Here is a 19,259-nt window from a genome sequence, read left to right as displayed (position 1 = left end):
GAATACTGATGGGGATGTTCTGTGGCATGCCCTCTTAGCTTCCAGCACTAACTGCCAGCTCTGTGACCTTTGGTCTGAAGTTGAATGGAAGGAGGAGGTCATTTTGTTTGCTCAACAGCCAAATCCATCTGTTAAGCAGAAAATACAGTGTTCTTTCTCTCCTGAAAGAAAATCTTATTAATCACTCTGTTTATATAACTAGTCTTCCTCCTATGAAATCAGATTCCGAAAGAAAAAATACTTTCAATCATTGTGTACATTTGAATGAGTTTCAAAGTACATTTGGATCCTATCTCTAGATGCATTGTTACACAGGGTGAGTTTGAACTCTATCCTCTGGAACATCTGACAACTCAAAACCACAGCCGCCTCAGGTGTAGGAGAGCCCACAAGACATGACAGGTATTGTCTAGTCTCAGATTTACAAGAAGGTGTTCCGGGGCTCTCTTCACTGTGCATTCAGCACGTCTCTTCTGTTGTTAAAGCAGATATAGCTGCACATTAAAACCCTAGTATCATCTGTATTTTTGTTTTCAGATTGTCTTTAGAAATCTTTGACGTCAGAAAAGCAATCTTTGAGAAATCTTTGCTGTTTTTCCTGAGACCATCACTACCACCCACCTGTTGGAGTCTGGGACTGTGAAGGCAGAAACAGATCTTGTGCCCTTTTCCTGGCTACAAAGTAGAATAGCAGAGAGAGAGAGCCGGATAAACCTCAGGGCCAAGGCTCAGCTCAGATGTTCCTCTCTGAGAGGCGTTTCAAGTCCATGCGCCTGCATTTAGGTAGAACAGGATGGCCCTCCAAGTGGTTTAACAGGATGCGTGCTGAAACTCACTAGCATTGATTAAGGGCTTGGTCCGTGCTGGTATTTTACATTCATTTACTCATCGTAATATGAGGAAATTTTTTAAAAATCTCTATTTTATAGTTGAGGACTCTAAAGTCCAGGGAAGTTAATACATTTGTCCAAGGTCACACAGCTCATGGGAGAACTGGCATCCAAACACAGTAATGCAGCTGAGGAGCCGAACCACTTCCCCTCTGGGCCCTGCGCATCAGAGGAGCTCTCACATCCTTTATGTGCCCATCCCTGGCTGGCAGGAGGCTTTGCAGCACATTCCTGTACAGACCTGGGCCCATATCATTTGTGTTTCCTCAGGCGGGGCACCTGGCTGACTGCTTCCCACTGTGGTCCTGCCTTCTCTGCAGCCTGGAAGGAACTGTTGTTTCTCATTCCCTGGGCAGGTGTGCTTTGATTCCTTTAGGACCCTCTTTCCACTTTCATGAGGGCCTCAGGAGAAAGGGGAATACAAGAGGTGTCCACACTTTCTTGCCCCTGATCTCCAGTTAGCTGGAGACTTACATTCGAGGTGGAATCAGATTTTCCACTCTGGCCTCCTCACTTTTTGCAGCTTATAAAACGCTTTCATTGAACCTAGCAAACATTCTGCTTCCTTTAGTAAATGCATCCAAAATCTTTCATGGAGTCACTTTATTTTCCTCCCGGGCTGACTTCCCCTTTTGAGACCACAGTCAGGGAGAAGGTCAGTTGAGGTGAGGCAAGTTTTAAGTGTGACCTTAGACATGGATGAGTGATGCCTCTAAACACCGTGGTTGTTAACTTGTTTGGCTTCGGGTCCCAGTAGGGATATAAGCAAATAGAGAAAGTTTTCTGCAACGGGATGGTGCCATCACCATCACAGCAGCAGGAACATGGTGCTTACGGCGAGTCCTGGGCCTGGCCTAGGGCCGCAAACCCCCTCTGCCCCCAGCCCCCTCCACTGATATGTGCCAAGAAAGATTCCAGGCCTGGGACTCATGTTCAGTGTTCCCTGAATCTCCCAGCTCTGCATCTTTGCTAGGGGGTGGGGCTTAGTCATAGAGGAGCTATAACCCCGCCCCCCCCAACTGGCCTTCTGCTCCCTCAGCGCCACAGATTACCCCCTGCTCCTCCCTGAAATGATCTCTGTCCTCCTCTGACTGTCTCATGAGCTCTGCTGCCACCCTGGCCTTCTTCAGGGAGGAAGCACAGGCATATGTGGAGCCAGGTGTGAGGCCGTGAGGAGTGCCAGGACCAGGGGTCACATGCCCCAGCCAAGGAGGCAGCCATGCTCAACTCAGGTCATTTTCACCAGGAAGTAGTACAGGTCCAACATTCCAGAATGTTCTATCTCCCAAGAGAATTTGGAAAACCTGACTTTCATGTGATGTGACATTTGCTATTTCTTTGACAAGTAGTTATAATTATTTTAAAACACTCTGCTGCTGCTGCTGCTAAGTCACTTCAGTCGTGTCCGACTCTGTGTGACCCCATAGACGGAAGCCCACCAGGCTCCCCCGTCCCTGGGATTCTCCAGGCAAGAACACTGGAGCGGGCTGCCATTTCCTTCTCCAATGTGTGAAAGTGAAAAGTGAAAGTGAAGTTGCTCAGTCGTGTCCGACCCTTAGTGACCCCACGGACTGCAGTCTACCAGGCTCCTCCTACGTGGGCCAAATAAAATGTCTGCGGCCTGGGGCTGCCCTCGGTCCTCTTCTGTCTCCCTCCATGTCCGCCTTCCCTGCACGCCAGCCTCCCTCCCAGCCTCAGCTCCGTCTTACCAGATGTCATCATCATCCCTGGGAATCAGACTTCTCACCCTGGTCAGGCTCCTCCTGGTGGATGTCTGCACATCTCAGATGCAAAGCTGAGCTCACCAACTTCCCAGATCCGTAAGGTCTTGAGAAATGATAAAATGGAAGATGTTTATTATGTCTTCATTCCTCTGACAAAAGTCATCGCTGCTACTATTTCTACTTCTACCAACACCAGTACTCCCAACAATAATTGGTTCCTCTTCTGTCACCCGTTTCCGTCACTCAGCAGCCAGAGAGGACCCTGGGACCTGGCCGCCCTCCTGTCTCTGCCCCCCAGCTCCAGGCAGTGTGGAGTCTGTCTACTCTTTTTCCACAAGCCCTCCAGGGCTTGCTCCCTGCCTTTCCTCTCACTCGCGAGAGACCCTAGTTTCCAAACGTATGTTTTCTTGGCAGTGATCTCAGCCTCCTAACTCGTCACCACCGTGTATCCCTTCCCTCTCTACTAGGGATTTAGCCATTGTGTCGTGGCTAGAGTCATCTCCTAGGTCAAGGGCAGCTCTCATCATTCACGCCATTCACATCGTACACTGTAGACAGGTCTTGCTGGCTCCCTCGTGGTTCCTCAGCTGTCCTTTCATGCCAGCCCGAACACCCAACGTGGCGGGTGCTTGCCTGCAGCCATGCCAGTCTGCGTTCTCAGGCATGTGGTGATTCTAGCCACCTCATGTCATCAAATGTCCCCTCTTCTGTGAGGCCACCACCTGCCTTCTCACCAGCAGCCCCCCAGCGCCAGTGGCCCGGCCTCTCTCCACAGCTTCCGCTGTACTTGACTGTCTCCCTTCTATCCAGCCGTGCGAGGTGAAGCGTGCTCGCCTCTGCCTGCTTCTCTGTCAGCTCCTTCACGGGCAGACACTGTCCATGTCCTCCGTGCGCCTCCTGCATGCCCCCCACCACGAGGCCTAGGGCACTGCCTTGCATAGACACCTGCAACTTTTAGAAACTGAATTTTTTTCTTCTTCTACATGGAGGATGGCGATATCTAAAGGGCTCAAGATATTAAAAGTTAACACAAAACTGCCTGGTCATTCGAATGAACATTATCAGAATTCTAAGTGTAAGCTAGTGGAAAGGGTCATTCTGCCTGACTGTTCGTAGGAATGACGTCTGTAGAGGAGAACAGCCACGACTTGGTCTGCTTTTCTTTGGTCAGTGCCTTTCCACAGTGCCCCTTGGAAGCTTGGCTTCTGTGCTTGGGCAAGGAAGAATGGGCAAAGGCATTCAGACACCGGGGTTTCTGCCACCCTGGCACCAAGAGCCCCACACTGTTCCTCTTGCCCAGAAGAACAAGTTGTACCCACACATTCACGAGGTGTCCTCTGCTCGCACCATTGGCAGGCCTGGGAGTTTCCCACAAGCCATCTGGGTCTGTTTTGCTGCCCTTGTAGCTTGAGTTTTTTGCAGCATTGTCTTTTGTTAATTAGCTTTTAGAACAGACACGGCTACTCCATCAGGGATTTTATCCCATTGACTTTCCTAAGAAGGGAGTCTACTCGTTTCTTTGGTGTGTGTATTTTCCCCTGTCTTTCTGAGTTGCACACACTTATCTAGGCAGAGCCCACACAGCACAAGTGCCTAGCTCTTCCAGAATGGAGTTGTTTATGAGACAATTCCTATAAGTCTGCTGATCACCCCGCATACCCGGAGCACTCACTGCTCAGGAGCTCTCAAAGCTGCTTTTACTTTACAGGTCCACCTCCAAATTCAGCACCACCAGGCCTTTCATTCTCTGTCTCTTGGAAAGAGGAGAAACCATTGAACTCCATAATTTTTTACTAGCTCTCGTTTGAAGCTTTTGTAGCATTTTATGAGGTCTCTCTTTCAGTTTGCTTAGGGACCTTGGCGGCCTCCTCCTTCCACCTGATCACATTCACCTGAAGCAATCCAGGAGGTCTGGCAGCTTTGGACAGACAGCTGACATGGCAGGGCTGGTCATCTCCCGACCTGACCCTTTCTTACGTGCCCCTTCAAGATCTTTTCAAATTTACTGGATAAATTCCACTCCAAGGAAGTTATCAACTTCTGCTCATTACTTTTGCCTCGTGTTCTTAAGTCAGACTTGGAAAGGGGTGTTTTGGGGCTGTTATAAAGCCATTTAAAGATAACTTGATTTAAATTTTTGAAAAGTTTTTATCCAAGGCCATTTTCTTTTGATAATGGAGAAGTATGTGTCTTTAAAATTAGAAATGACATCCTGCCATGAAGAGTGAATTATCCTGTACTGGTCCTTGGTCAGGAAATGATCAGAATGCCTGTATTGTACAACTTCGTGAAAGGAGTTGGCCCAAAACATCTTGATAGGAGTTCAGTTGCGAGGAAGTTGCCCAATTGATATATAAATACAGAGGATGGACACACACACACACACAATCCTTAAATGTGTGGCAATGTGTTCCAATTCTGGTCTGTGTGGCAAGAGTCTCAGTCATGAAACATTTCAAAATGGAAGTGCAGGAGAGAAGGGAGCATCTTGAAGGAAAAAACTCTTCAGTCAAAACTATAATATCTTTGTTGCATAAATAAAAGTATCCAACTTTGTTTTTCCTGGAGCCTGAACACAGAACTTTAAGTTTCTCACCCTTGCGGCTCCTTCACCCAGAGCATCAGAATAATGACTGTCTCTCTTCTCTCCATGGTCTTGTCAGAGAGCGGGAATCCTGGCCGGCTGGTCAGGTCACTCAGAAAAATGGCACAGCTGTTCCGAAAAGTAGCCCCATTCATAAGCTGCCGGCTGTCCTCAACTGCAGTGCTGGAGAAAGGCACACTGTTTTATAGAGAGTTTCTTTTCTTTAAAGGGGAAAAAAAAATACATGGTATTTACAGGAAAGAAAACTGGGCCTTTCGGTTTTATTTCGGTTGCCACGTCTGAAATGGAAGTGGGGAAGGCCAGAAATACACACGAGCAACTGGGCCTTGACGGGATGATTCATAGTGGTTGTACTGCCTGTGATGGAAAATTCAGCTGGTTGAGCAAGATCAGCCATGAAGCCCCACATCATCTCCTCTGCCAGGGTTGATGCCTACCGTCTTGTGACAGCCTTACTGTGTGTGACTGTATGACTGACTGTCTTTCTCCCCATCTCAGTTCATGACCAAGAACCCCACCATGCGCTTGGGCAGCCCAAGTCAAGGCGGTGAGCATGCCATCTTGAGACACCCTTTCTTTAAGGAAATCGACTGGACCCAGCTGAACCATCGCCAAGTAGAACCACCTTTCCGACCCAGAATCGTAAGTGCCCGAGACCACCTGAGTAGACCTTCTTCTTTCTTAAACTGTCTCAGTTTCTTAAACTGAGCAGCTAGATGGTCCACCAGGGAATGACCAGACTGGAAGTTCAGCCAGAGGCTTTCCAGGGCAGCCTCATCCAGGACTCCTCCTTGCCCCCGAGGCAACAGCTCTCGGTGTGCCGGGGTTACATCTCAAAAAGCATTTACCTCTTGCTTGCCTTGGCCCCATCTTCTCAAGTTAAAATTTCCTGGAGTCGAAGAGGCCTTGAAACTTTCCAGGTTTCCCCAAAAGAGTTTGGTTGAGAAATTCATTGTCCTAGCTGATTTCCTTATGCTCCTTAGTCAGGGAGCCTTTCCCAGGCCCCCAGGAAAGTAGAGAGGACGTGAAATGCTCCTCAGGGCCCTGAGCCTGGCTCCCTGGCTTGGAGAGCTTAGGGCTGTGACAGCCCCTGCAGGACAGGGCTCAGGGCAAAAGAGGCCAAGTCCTTTTTGTCTAGGAAATACTGGGTGCACCGTGGGTGCCTCCCCAAGGGAGGAAGCTAAGTAGGGCGGCACTCCAGAAGGGGTCCAGCTCTTAGACTGAGAGCTGAGCTGTTTCTCATGGGAGAGTCAAGAGAACCACAATGGGAAGGCAGGGAAGCTGGGCTTCCAGCACATCACAAGTTAGGGAGCCGAGGGAGGCTCGGAGAGAAATGTCATCGACTCCAGAAGAAAAGTGAGAGATCTCACAATGGTAAAAATGATCTCTCCAGCATTAGTTTACAAAGATGTAAAATACACATTTCCATATGTCATTGGCTTAATCTGTAACAGCCTGCTAGGTTGAGATACCAGACACCCAGAGCATAAAACCACTTCCTTTCATGGGCATCCCCCTGCCAGCCCCTCTGGGAGGAGGGGAAGTTTTGCCAGCAGGGCAGAATGAATCTGCTGGTGAGTGAAGTGAGAGGCATTTGTTCCCTGAACTCAGAATTTCCAAGAAGTCTTTGAGGAAAATCTCTTCAGGCACATAGTGTGAATTGACTTAACCTCTGTTGTCTTGTGGGCCCCTGTATGGCCTGCTGAGAAGTGGTACCTCCACAAAATGGACAAGGTGAACCAGCTGGCTGGGTCAGGTGAGCAAGTTAATTCCTTAGCTTCCCAGCCTAAGACTGGTCTGCTCAGCAAGATTTTTATGAGGCTAGTGAATTGGCAGTTACAAATGCCTAATAATACCCAATGCAGTAGAATTAGTAAAAAGCGTTGTTTAACCAATTGTCGTAACTGGAAATAATGCTGCTGAGAGAGTTGCAGGGCCGTCCTTTGAACTCACTGGCAAGGGCTAAGTCCCACGGAAGATTAATAAGCCTCATGCACAGAATCTGAAATTTTCCTTGTTTCCTTTTTGACAGAAATCCCGAGAAGATGTCAGTAATTTTGACCCCGACTTCATAAAGGAAGAACCGGTTTTAACTCCAATTGATGAGGGACATCTTCCTATGATCAACCAGGATGAGTTTAGAAACTTTTCCTTTGTCTCTCCAGAGTTGCATCCATAGCCTGTGGTGAATGGGAGAGATGGTATGAGAAGCAAAAGGAGAGATTTTTCCAGGAATTTCCTCTGTGGGGAACTCCTCAGTGTCAACGTTAGAAGAAGACCCTTACCTTCAGGGAACAGGTGGAGAACTCTGAGAAGGACGTAACATCAAGAGATCAACCACTTCAAATTCCAAGGGAGCCAGGGTCCTAGGAATAGTAGATGCTGAAATGAGATTTCATGAAGAAATACACTGCTCAGCTCTGATTTTCCATGGCTACTTCAGGTTCAGGATATTAATAGGAGCCAAAAGAAGAAAAGGTGTGAAGAATAAGCCAGATCCTAGAACTTCCAAGTCACTCAGGCATTCTTACTTCAAGGGACAAACCTAGACGTTGCATGGCCCACTCCCAGCTCTTCTGTAAGCCAATGAGCCCCGAATACTGTCAGTCTGCAAGAAGTCTCTAAATGCTCATGAAGAACTTGAGGAGAAGGAAAGGGATGGCTTTCCAAATAGAATGACTTACTCTGAACAAGAAATAGTGTCCATAAAGCTCATGAAGCCCAATCTTGACAACAGTTGGACATCAAGGCAACTGCTACAGCTTATTCTTTTATCTTTCCTTACACTTCATAGATATTTATTGAGTGCCCAGTGAAACGGTGCCACCGTACCCAGCAGTGTAAACAGATTTGCTCTCACCAAACTTTCATCCTTAAGTTACCCGAAAGGTGTGTGCATTCTGTGAAATGCCTCTCCACGCTGTCTACGTCATACTTTGTCAGCACATAACTTTTTTCACAGAAGGCAGCTTGCTGCCCCAACAGCAACTATCCACATACTTGGTGGGTTGACCAACAGATGAGCTCAGCAGCTCGCAGACTGGTGGAATCTCATCGTGGAGGCAATGTGCCGATATTGCTCTGGTCTCATCACTGGAGAACCGCTCTCCACTCGGGTCTATGACCAGACTTATGGCTTATACCTTAGCAAGTTATTTAAATTATATTTTAAGAGACAAAGATGTTTGTTACGCGTTTTAATAATTAGAAATGGCTCTTGTAAGCAGGACATGTATTAAAGAAGGACCTTATCATATGTACCCATGTATGCAGTTGGAGAATTTTATCTGGCTGAAATAAATGCATTTTGTAACAAAAGGGATTTTACTTGTCTAGAAGGATTTGTCCCATTCCCACTAGGAGAGGAGATATGTAATTAAAATAAGCTTTGAGCAAAACAGATAGAACTTTTGACTCAAAGCAACTTCCTGAGAGCAAAGGTTGGCATCCCATTGTGTGTGTCACTTAAATGAATGTGGCCTGTCTCTTCATAACCACAACTTTCATTCTGAGTCAGGGTAATGATGGCCAAGCCTCATTGCCACAGACTCATCCTCAAACTCTTTGTCGCTAGACACAATAATTGCTTATTTCTCATCCAGTGAGAGCAAGTTCAACAGCCCTCTTCCTACTCTTCACTATGCCATCCGATTGTGCAGATTCCAAGGTTGCCATAGGAAGGGAAGGAAGAAATGGAGGCAGTGCTGACTGTTTACCTTCTTCTCCTTGGAGGAACACACGTCACCTGTGCTCACAGCAGATTAGCCAGAACAACATACAGGACTGGAAATTACAGAGGAGCCAAGGGGTATCTGGGCAGTAATGACAGTCACTGTTGGAGGTCCTTTTTTGTATTCCAAGATGGAAAATGACTTTTAAATGAAGAGAAGAGTTAGAAGCCTCCCTTTATATTTCACTCTCAGCCATTCTTGGACATACTCACTCATGTAATTTTACTAGGCCGTCACAATACCTGCTGTGAGGCAAGCTGCTCATTCTACCACTTTGTCCAGTGTGAGCACCACGGTGCATTTTGTACCCGAGAACAAGAGAGGATCTGAGAAGCTGGGTTAGTTGATTACCCAAAGGTTTCAGACTTGGTAAAGAGTAGGTCCAGTCTAGAGTCTAAATCTTGGATGTTCTAATCCAACAGCCTTCTGGAAAGGGACTCGAGGACTCTGGCTTTCGAAGCAACTTTGCAGCTCAGTGTCTCCTTTTGCTCTGTGGGGCTGACTAGCTTCGGTCTCATCCACAGTGTAAAGAAACACAAAGCCCAGAGCAGGCCTCCTGTGCTCGTTTACAAAATCCACTATCACAGGCCTGCAAAGGACCCCAATATCTTCTAGACTCAGCAGCTTCCCTCTTGGCAACCTATTCCCAAGTCTGCCACCTAGGTCCCCTAATTTGGGTTCAGTCCATTCTTTTAAGATAACTGCAGACCTGTCAGATTATCTGACAGCCAGACTTGGCAATGATCGGGTTTCTAACATTTGTGCCCCATCCCTCTTTTTCATTATGTGAGGAGAGAGAGGAGGTACAGGATATTGACCTAAAACTCAGAGAGTCTTCGACCCTAGGGTTGGCGCTCTGTTTCATATCTTTCATCTGTCCTCCTAAACCTTACTTCCCTCTTGAGGATCACAAGGCCATGGGCCCGCACTTCCTGAGGCGGGCTGGCCACAAGCCATTTGATCAGCAGGTGCTTAGTCTGCCAGGCCTGCTCAGTCCCCTGAGCTGCGTGGATACCGTGGAGGTCAAGATGAGGTCACACTGCCATTGCCCTCCCCCAAGACCATCTCACCTCTTCAGAAAGGAATCTTGTACAGTCTGCAGGCCTTAACACCCTTCTCCCTCATCCCCACACCCATTTGTCCCTGTTCTCCCAAACTATTCTATGCTACCCTATTAGCCATGCAGCCCTGAGTGTTTGAAAGGAAAATAGAGCATTTGCTCTGACATGTTGATTATCTTTTGGCTGCAGAAGGAGTTTTCACTTACTAATGATAACATTTATTGCACGTTTACCACAGATGAGGTGTTGTTACACTTTTCAATGAATTTACTCATTCAGTGCCCCAAGGGGTGGGCAGTCTCATCTCCATTCTACAGATGGGGAAACTGAGGTATTGAGTAATTAAGTAATTTGTCTGCAGTCACACAAGTGAAACAGTAGGGTCAGGATTGAGGCCAGGCAGTTTAACTCCTGAGTCCCTAGTTTTAGTCCAAATTGTTCAAATTCCTCTATTAAGGTCAATTTTATTGTTCCCACTTTTGTGAGGTATTGAGCACAATAAAAAGGGTGGAAACTGGATTTAGCAGAGAGCGCTAGATAAACTGCCAGCTGGGCAGGACAGTATTACTCATCCGGTCTGTAGAACCCTTTATCAGCAGTGAAATTGTGTGGTTTGCATGTCAAGGGCCTGGAGTGGCTCAACCCTGCCCTGCCGCATCTGTCCCTTAAAGGAACTGGAGCAGGCCAGAATGACGCAATCAGGACTTGGACCTCCCTGAGGAAGAGGAAATAGTCTGGGTCAAACTGGATCCTGTAAACCCTGTGTGAACCCCTGGGGTAATCTCTGAGCCTTGGAGGTTAGAGTGCATGGTGAGGGGCGGTCCAGTCCCTTTTTTTTCCCTCCTGGAGCAGCCCCGGTGTTTCAGTAACCCACCTTGGCCACCCACCCTGCTGGTAACATGGAATCATCAGAAAGGAGACATGCAGACTGGGGCTAACCTGGGCAGCTGCATGTTTACAGCTTCAGAGCTGATGTAATTTGGTAACCAAGAAAAGACCAAATTAAAAGCACCCCATTTATCACTTGTTGATCTTAATCGGGTGAACGTTGCTATAAAGATATTCTAGTCACAGATCTGGCCTTGACTGTATCACAGGCCAACACCATAAGGCTTTATGTCCCCTCTCTTCCCTGATTTGGCCATCCTGATTGCTCTGTCTGGCTGTGTTGACTTAAAATGACTAGGCAGCTCTCTCTGATTGCCCCTGGCTCAGAGTTGCACCAGGTCCTATAACTCCTCATTTTACGTCATCTAGGGATAAGACTCTGATACTGCCAGAGACATGTGCAGTGGAAACGGGCCCTGTGGTCATATGTCACTCTAAACTGAGGTGCAAGGTGGACAGATCGGGTCCAAGTGCAGCTATCAATGAGGCTTTATCGTCTCTCTGCCTTACTGTGTTGAATTAGAACCACGGCTAAGAGTGCCACCCTCGGCTTCTTCCTGTTCCAGGAGCACCCCCATCACCTCCACTCCCCTGTCAATTCCTCTTTCTCTCCTCCTCACCTTTTGCATTCTTTATTCCCTGGTGTAATAAGCCAGCTCTATACTCTCTCCCTCCCTCTATCATTTGGTTTTCAAGCCCAATGGGTCATACAACCAGTTTTCAAAACACAAAAATGACATAAAATCCTGATTTGCCTATATTATACACTCTTTTAGGGTCCAGAAATGGAAGCCATCCATCCCTTGTATTACCATATCTTCGGCTTCACCCCCCTACCCACACTCTACCCACTATGTCAGGTATTGCCCAGGCATAGGCTGCCTCTGAGGGAACCCTGCCTGCTCTGCCCACCATGGTTCTGGGAGGCAAGACATCAAGGAGTGAGCTGGGTAGAGCCCACATCTGTGCACTGAATCTGCCTGTTAATGTGTGTTCTTGGAGAAAGGGAGTCATTTCCCCAGGTTACCATTTTCTAGCCCACACTCTGCACTCTGGCCCACTCTGTCCAATCTGCAGCTCAGTTCAGATGAACCTGTGTCCACAGGGCTCATTTGTGAAATGAGTGAAATTGACACCTGCCTGGCCCATCCTGTCACTGCAGGGATTAGCTGTGATGCTCTCTGTGAAGCCTGTACCCCAGCGGGGCACGTAGAAAATGCTTGGTCAGTGGTAGTGATTATTACCGTCAGCTATTTCAGAGGACAAGGGAAGATTGCAGGTGATGTCCTCCAGGAAAGTGGGCGAGTGGGACCCCCCATGTTCTTCACGCTGCCCATCTCACCTATGGGGATGCCATGCTAGCTCCAAGTTGGAGGGCTTTGTACTTTCCTGAGTAGTTGCCTGCAGAGATTTCTCAGGAGATTCTTTCTAAAACTTCCAGGATGTTCTAAGTCCATCGTACTCTGATTGACATGCAGAGTCAGTGTTAAGCTTGAAACTGTGCTGCTCACCTTTAAAAAAAGAGACTTAAGAAGTTCCCATGGTTTTCCATAAAATGGCTCTTATCTTAAACCTTTCAGGAATTCTTTTGTTCTGCTGGATTCAACTCGATTCTGACCAGATAACACAGAACCACACCCCAACACCAACACCTGCTGGGCATGCTCTGGACACTCAGCTCACACACCAGGTCAGAAAAGAGAACACATGTGCTCACAATGTCCACCGCACCCTGGCATGAATTAGGATTTGAAGCCAATCATAGCACACTGGGCCTTTTCTTCCTGTTTTAAGATATCTATGAAGGTTTCTGGTAAAGCCAGAGACCTCATAGTCCTATGTATTCTTACTGGAACTTGAGCCATAGCACCCTTGTCCTCGCGCAAGACCCAAAGAACACCCAGAGCTCCCTTTCTCACCCGACCAAGGCAGTTCTTACCCACAGAGGCTTCATTCTTCCAAGGGCTCAGACCACAGCTGGGAGAGTTTGGGCTAAATAAAGTGAAGATTGTGCAGGCACTGAGTACAGTCCAACATTCAAGTGGTTGAAACAGGAATCTTCTTTGGAGACATGTCAAATGAGAAACCAAAGCTAGTCTAGTAGTCATTTGATCTGACAGTGTCAGAAGTTGCCTGGATGATCTCTGAAGTTCTTCCAGTCTTACGCTCTCAAGACTACAGATGAACAGAGGAATATGGTTCATCAGCCTCCGTCAGTAGATGTTAACTCCATACTATCCTCACCACATGCAAAACCCCCATTTCTCAGATTTCCTCCCCCATCCCTCTCTGTGCAACCTTCACACCCTGGCACACTCCTGCACCTCCACAAGCTCTCTCTATCCCAAATCTCCCTGAGGCTCACACAGATCACTTGTCCCCCTAAAATCACATATCCATATCTCGTCTCATGTGAAGGCTGCCCTTCACATTTCTCATGCTTGTCCACACATGAAAAGGAAAGAGGCTTTCTAAAGTTACCATCAGGCCAAGATCACAAGAAGGATAAGCCCTCTTCTAGAAACTGATAATATAGCACTTGTAGATGAAAGAGAAAGCAATATTCCTCAACTCAATTCCCTATTTTCTCAAAGAAAATTATTTTCAAGGATACAATTGTTACTGATAAAATGAATTGTAGGCCAAGGGAGAGAAAGAGATGATCATGGCATCTGGTCCCATCACTTCATGGGAAATAGATGGAAAAACAGTGGAAACAGTGTCAGACTTTATTTTTTTGGGCTCCAAAATCACTGCGGATGCTGACTGCAGCCATGAAATTAAAAGACGCTTACTCCTTGGAAGGAAAATTATGACCAACCTTGATAGTATATTGAAAAGCAGAGACATTACTTTGCCAACCAAGGTCCGTCTAGTCAAGGCTATGGTTTTTCCCGTGGTCATGTATGGATGTGAGAGTTGGACTGTGAAGAAAGCTGATCGCTGAAGAATTGATGCTTTTGAACTGTGGTGTTGGAGAAGACTCTTGAGAGTCCCTTGGACTGCAAGGAGATCCAACCAGTCCATCCTAAAGGAGATCAATCCTGGGTGTTCATTGGAAGGACTGATGCTGAAGCTGAAACTCCAATACTTTGGCCACCTCCTGCGAAGAGTTGACTCACTGGAAAAGACCATGATGCTGGGAAGGATTGGGGGCGGGAGGAGAAGGGGACGACAGAGAATGAGATGGCTGGATGGCATCACCGACTCTGTGGACATGAGTTTGAGTGAAGTCCAGGAGTTGGTGATGGACAGGGAGGCCTGGCATGCTGTGATTCATGGGGTCGCGGAGAGTCGGACACGACTGCGCGACTGAACTGAACTGAACAGGCAAAAATGCAGAATTATTTAAGCAGTAATTTATGAGCACCTGAAGGGTTACTAATCATTAGGATTGTACAGGGGTTCATAAATGACATGTCTTAAAAGTCTAATCTTGTTTTCTTTGTTGATGGTTACTAGACTGGTTGATCAGGCATGTATGATCAGTTTCACATAACTGAGCTTCAAAAACATACATGACAGAGTCTTACTTCCTTGTGGCCCAGCAGGATTCAATGAACAATGGTACCCAAAGTGTAGCGATTAATAGATTAGTATCAGTCTGAAATGGTGCTCTGCAACCTAAGGTAATACCTGCTTCCCTGGGATTAATAGACAAATTTCATATCTTCCTTTAGTCTTATTTTAGATTTCAAACATCATGACCTACCACAAAAATAAAACAGTTAAACACAGTGCTACTTTGTTTTCCAACTACACATGCTTTCTCAGGAGATTCTGGTACATAGAGTAAAGTGGGGCTTAGACATCTATTCACTCATGAAACTAACATTTATTAATCATCAACTATATGTCTACATGTTTTTGTGGTGGAAAAACTAAAGCAAAAAAAAAAACCCCCAAAAGATCCCTGCCTTCTAATCTAGAGATGTGACAGTGTTTACCCAAATGAACCCATTCAGTGGTAAGGCAGCTTTGTGGTCTTTTCTTCCACATAATCGTGTCTGTAGCACCTGGCCCATTGTAGGTGCTAAAGAAATATGTGCTGTTGAATGATACCATCAGAGCTAGGTGTCAGCCACCCACTTTTTTGACTCCAAAGATAATACTCTTGCTCATCTCTATGCTGGAATAAATTTAAGAAATAAGCATAACTTGTACATGGGTCTGAAGAAGCTGAGTATATCGGGGCAAGATGGAGATGACAGCATGAGTAAAAAGTAGGCAGAAGCAAAGAGAGTAAATTCGGTGTACGTATTCATCCAAAAAGTGTTTATTAGGATTTATCAGACCTTCTGCCAAGTGAGGGGGACACTATAACAAGCAAGACAGTCACAGTCCCCAGCATCCTCGAGCTTACGGCCCAGTGAATACAGGGATAGGGTGCCGTGGCTGCCAAATAAATAAAAATGCAATCAAGGCCCCAGAGTTCCCACTGCACTGTTTCAGAGGAGGGGGTGATGAGCCCCATTGAGCTTGCTGTGATTAGATTGTGCCCGAAAAACTGCACTCAGCTGAGGATACCAGCATGTGGATACAAAGCTCCATCATGTTCAGACGAGAGTAAACTGGGTGATGGAGGAGAAAAAGCATGTAACATAGCAATGAGGGGGTAAACTGGGCATGAGCCTGAGAAGGAAAGGACCTTCGATTATACAAAAAACTACCCTGGGGATCATTAAGGCTGCTCTCCAGGTGTTTCCAGCTCTCTTTCTTCTGGGCATAGGGTAAGAAACCCTTTTGGGCCCCATTATGGGTGATGAGGCCATGTGAAGAGTTCTAGTCAACAAGTTAAGAGGAGAATGATGTATAGTACATGTAAGCTAGACCATTCACTGCTAAGAAAGTCTCTCTTTCCCTTCAGCAAGCATACTTTCTCTTTCTCCCAATAAATGGCCATGTTGAAACATGATGACTGGGTCCCTGAGAGATTAACATGAACTAAGAGCAACTAACACTTTCACCTTCAAGCCCTCAACCAACCCTTGATGGGTAATTTACAAGATCAGCAATAATTATTCATATTTTTATTACTGCTAAGATTGTGGTGGTGGTTTGCCACTGTGGCATAACCTAGTCCATCCTATTTTCTTGGGCTTCAGAATCACTGCAGATGGTGACTGCAGCCATGAAATTAAAAGATTCTTGCTCCTTGGAAGACAAGCTATGACCAACCTAGACAGAGTATTAAAAAGCAGAGATATCACTTTGCCAACAAAGGTCCATATAGTCAAAGCTATGGTTTTTCCAGTAGTCATGTACAGATGTGAGAGTTGGACCATAAAGAAGGCTGAGTGCTGAAGAATTGATGCTTTCAAACTGTGATGCTGGAGAAGACTCTCAAGCAAGGAGATCAAACCAGTCAATCCTAAAGGAAATCAATCCTGAAGGACTGATGCTGAAGCTCTAATAATTTGACCACCTGATGGGAAGAGCTGACTCACTGGAAAAGATTGAGGGCAGGAGGAGCAGGGGGTGGCAGAGGATGAGATGATTGGATGGCATCACCAACACAATGGACATTAGTTTGAGCAAACTCTGGGAGACAGTAAAGGACAGGGAAGCCTAGAGTGCTACAGTCCATGGGGTCACAAAGAGTTGGACATGACTGAACAACTGAACAACGTCATCCTGACTAATGCTTGCTATATGGAGAAAGTCTGGTAATTTAGAGCTCTCAGGGTTAAAACTGGGAGAATTTGTTTTAGCATAAAAGTGAACATTTTTCACAAAGGTACTCAAGCATATAATCAACTTTCTTGGGAAAGAAGGAATTCACCATCACTGGACATCTTCAAGGATCTTTGGTGGGATGCTGGACAGGAAGTCAGACCAGACCATGTCAGAAAGGCTCCTTGCAACCCTAGGTGGTGAATGGGCTTAGCATGCATACTGTAAATGTGCCACACCCCAGGGCCCACTGAGGCAGGCTTGGGGCTGGCTCACCATAATGTCTCCACTGGCCAGGGCCTCTGCTGCTTTCACTACCACCAGTCCTGCGCCTGTGCCCAGCATTGCTGATGGGCTCAGCAAGTGTGTACCAGTTGCAGAGCAGCTCAGATGACAAAGAGGTAAAACAAATGGTAACAGTTCTCTTGATTCGCCATCATGTAGATTGATAAATAGCCTTCTGGGACTCCTGTCTGCATTAATAGCATCCTGGGCACATTAGGAAACCATCGAATTCACCCCTAATGGTTTGTCCCTCATTGTGCTGATCTGCTTTCTAGGAAGAAGAGCTAAATGTCCTCCGTAAGCAAGCAGAACTCCAGTATAAAGATCTTCTCAGGGGATATTTGTATTGCGAGAAAGTCTGGGGAGAAATATGGGTCTCAGCATCAAAGGCAGGATTCAAGCACTTGCCCTATCTTCTCACATTCTGCCGGAGCTGGCTCAGACTGGCTCACAGGAACCAGTCAGACACATCTCTTTCCAAGTCAGTAATGAGTGAGCTCACTATGGCAGCTTTAAATCGGGCCTGGTGGAACTATTTATACCATGAAAATCAGTAAATGTTACAAATCAGGGTTTGGTTTGGTTTGACAGCTTACCAGCATACCCCCTGATTAACAGTAAGAAAGTCATAATTTTAAGAACCAAAATGATCTGGAAATGTGTTGAAATTTCCATGAACTTTAGTTTTCTTATCTGTAAAAATGGGTATAATAATGAAGATCAAACTATTAACTACCTAAGAGGGTAGTGTGAGGATCAAATGAGATAATGTTCACAGATCATTTACTAAACAAAGCTCCTTCACCTTGGAGCACATACCAACAACAATCTCCAGCGACAGAAAAAGAACACCTCTGAATCACAACTACTTCTTTTTTTAATGTGTAAAACCTTCCCAGAAATGTCCCGACCTTACCTCCTCACAGTCTATCAGCCAGTTTTGCATCACATGACTATACCTAAAAGCACTCACTTTGCAAGGGTAACAGAAGTTGAACCACGGCTCCTGAGAGGGATAAAGGAGGCTGTGTATCAGGTAACCAGCAGTGTTGGCCCCAGTCTGCATCCCCAGCCACTGGAGCTTTGGGGGACAAAGAGTTCAGTGGGAAAAACCAGAGGTATTAAGAAACCGTTCTTAGAGGTGAGATACTCAACTGTTTGAAAAACAGAAATGAATTCTTAGATTGAGATTTGAGAAAATAAGGCATGGCAGGGAAAAGGTAAAGAAAGCATTTGCAGTTCTGGTTCAAGACGGCATCATAAGAGGTTCCTGAATTCCTCTCCTCCTACGGATATACCAAATCTACAGCTCCCAAGGGAGCAAGTACCACTGAGAGAAACCCAGAAACTAGATGAGTGGCTCCTACATATTTGGAAAATGAAAAAAAAAAAAAAAAACCCATATCAAAATAGGCAGAAGGTGCTGAGACACAATCTTGCCATAAACCCCACTCCCAGCTCAGTGACACAAAACTGGGATGGGAATTGGCAATTCTGAGCTTCTCTCTGAGGAGTGAAGGGTTTAGTCTGCATATCTGGTGCAACAACTTTTAAGACTTCCATTTGAGAAGTGAGCCCCCCAAACATCTGCCTCTACAAGGCAACTGGGCTTATATCCATGAGATCTACAATTAAAAACTAAAAATCAGTTCTTAACCGACTCCCATGGATTCATCAAGGTTGGCCCCAGGGTCCAGGAAGAGGCAGCAGAATTAAATGTCTAGTCTTTCTAAAAAATAGGCATATTTGTTTATCTTAAAAGTGATGGCCTGAGGGGTAGGCTTCTAAGACATCTAGGGGACAACTGCTGCTGCAGCTGCTAAATCACCTCAGTCCTGTCCGACTCTGTGTGACCCCATAGACGGAAGCCCACCAGGCTCCCCCTTCCCTGGGATTTTCCAGGCAAGAACACTGGAGTGGGTTGCCATTTCCTTCTCCAATGTGTGAAAGTGAAAAGTGAGTTTAAGTCGCTCAGTCGTGTCCGACCCCTAGCAACCCCACGGACTGCAGCCTACCAGGCTCCTCCATCCATGGGATTTTCCAGGCAAGAGTACTGGAGTAGCTTGCCATTGCCTTCTCCCACTTAGTGACTAAACAACAACAGTTGCTCCAGAGACTGCGGAGGCTGGCGGGTGCCATCTGCTCCACACTCTGCTTCTGTCTCAGTCCAGGTCACAAGTATCTCCAAGAAAGGTGTACACAACTGGTACCCCAGCATTTGCAGCTACCACCCAGGAGATGCAACCCTTGATAACCTGACTTTGGTGGCCAGCAGAGTGTGTATTTGTGGGTTCCCCCGTGCAAAAACAGACAGAAAAACAGTTCTTAACCAGCTACCCACTCAAGGTATGGTACAGAGGCAACAGACTGAAAAGCCCAGTCTTTCCATCAAAGAGGCCTAT

At 46.4% G+C, this 19,259-nt stretch overlaps 1 protein-coding gene across 1 annotated transcript in view; it reads left to right on the top strand.

Annotated features, from left to right (window-relative positions):
* The window catches only part of PRKCH (protein kinase C eta), a 233,848-nt gene extending 225,307 nt beyond the window's left edge, over positions 1-8,541 (top strand). The window contains exons 13-14 of the mRNA XM_055436882.2: positions 5,718-5,861; positions 7,252-8,541. Of these exons, the coding sequence (XP_055292857.1) occupies positions 5,718-5,861; positions 7,252-7,398 (291 nt within the window). The 3' untranslated portion in view covers positions 7,399-8,541. The remainder of the gene's footprint in view (positions 1-5,717; positions 5,862-7,251) is intronic.
* The last annotated feature ends 10,718 nt before the right edge of the window (positions 8,542-19,259 follow it).

This window comes from Moschus berezovskii, chromosome 9, assembly GCF_049115385.1.
Source record: "Moschus berezovskii isolate FMDL1 chromosome 9, NW_MosBer_1.0, whole genome shotgun sequence".
NCBI classification, from domain to species: Eukaryota; Metazoa; Chordata; class Mammalia; order Artiodactyla; family Moschidae; genus Moschus; species Moschus berezovskii.
The sequence above is the reverse complement of the archived record's forward strand: the minus strand, read 5'-3'. Positions and strand labels throughout refer to the sequence as shown.